Consider the following 1,755-nt stretch of genomic DNA (forward strand, 5'->3'; position numbering starts at 1 on the left):
GCGGAGCAGGGGCCGGGTCGGACCAGGACCGTGTGAAGCGCCCCATGAACGCCTTCATGGTGTGGTCGCGGGGCCAGAGGCGGAAGATGGCCCAGGAGAACCCCAAGATGCACAACTCGGAGATCAGCAAGCGCCTCGGGGCCGATTGGAAGCTGCTGAGCGATGCCGAGAAGCGGCCCTTCATCGACGAAGCCAAGAGGCTTCGGGCCGTGCACATGAAGGAGTACCCGGATTACAAATACCGGCCCCGGAGGAAGACCAAGACCTTGCTGAAGAAGGACAAATACTCGCTGCCGGGCAACCTGCTGGCCCCCGGAGGGGGCAACGCGGTGAGCAGCCCCGTCGGGGTGGGCCAGAGGATTGACACTTACGCCCATATGAACGGTTGGACCAACGGGGCTTACTCCCTGATGCAAGACCAGCTGGGCTACGGGCAACACCCGGGCATGAACAGCCCGCAGCTGCAGCAGATGCACCGCTACGACATGCCGGGCCTGCAGTACAGCCCCATGATGTCCACGGCGCAGACCTACATGAACGCCGCCTCCACCTACAGCATGTCCCCCGCCGCCTACGGCCAGCAGCCCTCCACGGCCATGAGCCTGGGCTCCATGAGCTCGGTGGTGAAGTCCGAGCCCAGCTCGCCTCCGCCGGCCATCACCTCACACTCGCAGAGGGCCTGCCTGGGAGACCTGCGGGATATGATCAGCATGTACCTGCCCCCGGGGGGCGACGCCACAGACCCTTCGGCCCTGCAGGGCAGCAGGTTGCACAGTGTGCACCAGCACTACCAGAGTGCCGGGACTGCCGTGAACGGCACCGTACCACTAACTCACATATAAACAAACTGGCCTCCTCCGGACGGCTCCTCATCGCAACCCCAGCACCGGGACGTGCGGTTCACCAGACTCGATACTAACTTGGGAGAAATTTTAAGCAGAAAATCCGTTAGTTGTCTTCTTTTTTTTCCTTTTGTACAAAATGATTTGAGCAATCTGTTCTTTTAACAGAGCACGACCGCCTCCTAAAGCCCCGTGAAGTTCTTAAGCCACGGCGACTCTCCCGGTCTCCGCGGGGTTGGGCGAAGTTTTGTTCGCTTCCAAGTCTTAAAGATGGTGCATCTCCCCGTTCGATTTTAGCGTTGCAATGACAAAACGAAAAACCGACCCGGCGGGTGTTGTTTTCAAACTCAGTTGTTCCGTTGTTTACATTTTCGTTGTGGTTACTGAAAGTGTTGTTCTTCCCACCTTGCCGAGTGCCGCTCGGTTCGTGTCCACAATTCGTAGTTTTTAACTTTAGGGTTTTGTTCCTACGGAAAGGGGGCGGTGGGAGAGAGCTGTGCGGGTCGCAAACCCTTTCTTTTATTTATAGCAAGTTGTGTGTCTGGGTTTTTCTTAAGCTGTAAACTTATGTAAATCGGTTTGTGAATTTTACTGTGAACGATGTTTTGACATATCAGACGAAGAAACGTTTTAATTTTTTTTGTTTACCGATTCTCAAAAAAAAAAAAAGTGATCGAAAATCTTCCCTGTGCCTCGTTTTCTTCTATCTTTAAAACGAAGAGTTCTCCGTACGCTTTACACGGCGTTTGTGCGGGGCGGCTCTGCCGCTCAATGCGTCCCGTCCCGCACAGCCGCTCCTCGGCCGGGCCCGGGGTCGTGGATCGCCGTGTGACTTCATTCCTCCTCGGAGCCTCCGGGCCGTTCCCGAAGGGACCGCCGGAGCCGCGCTGCTCCCGCACTGCGGCCACTTGTT

At 56.7% G+C, this 1,755-nt stretch overlaps 1 protein-coding gene across 1 annotated transcript in view; it reads left to right on the forward strand.

Moving 5' to 3' along the window:
- LOC100542853 (transcription factor SOX-3-like) overlaps positions 1-1,486 on the forward strand; it is a 2,389-nt gene extending 903 nt beyond the window's left edge. The window contains exon 2 of the mRNA XM_010715423.3: positions 7-1,486. Coding sequence (XP_010713725.1) covers positions 7-842 — 836 coding nt within the window. The 3' untranslated portion in view covers positions 843-1,486. The remainder of the gene's footprint in view (positions 1-6) is intronic.
- Positions 1,487-1,755: the final 269 nt, after the last annotated feature.

Source organism: Meleagris gallopavo, chromosome 9, assembly GCF_000146605.3.
Source record: "Meleagris gallopavo isolate NT-WF06-2002-E0010 breed Aviagen turkey brand Nicholas breeding stock chromosome 9, Turkey_5.1, whole genome shotgun sequence".
Taxonomy (NCBI): domain Eukaryota; kingdom Metazoa; phylum Chordata; class Aves; order Galliformes; family Phasianidae; genus Meleagris; species Meleagris gallopavo.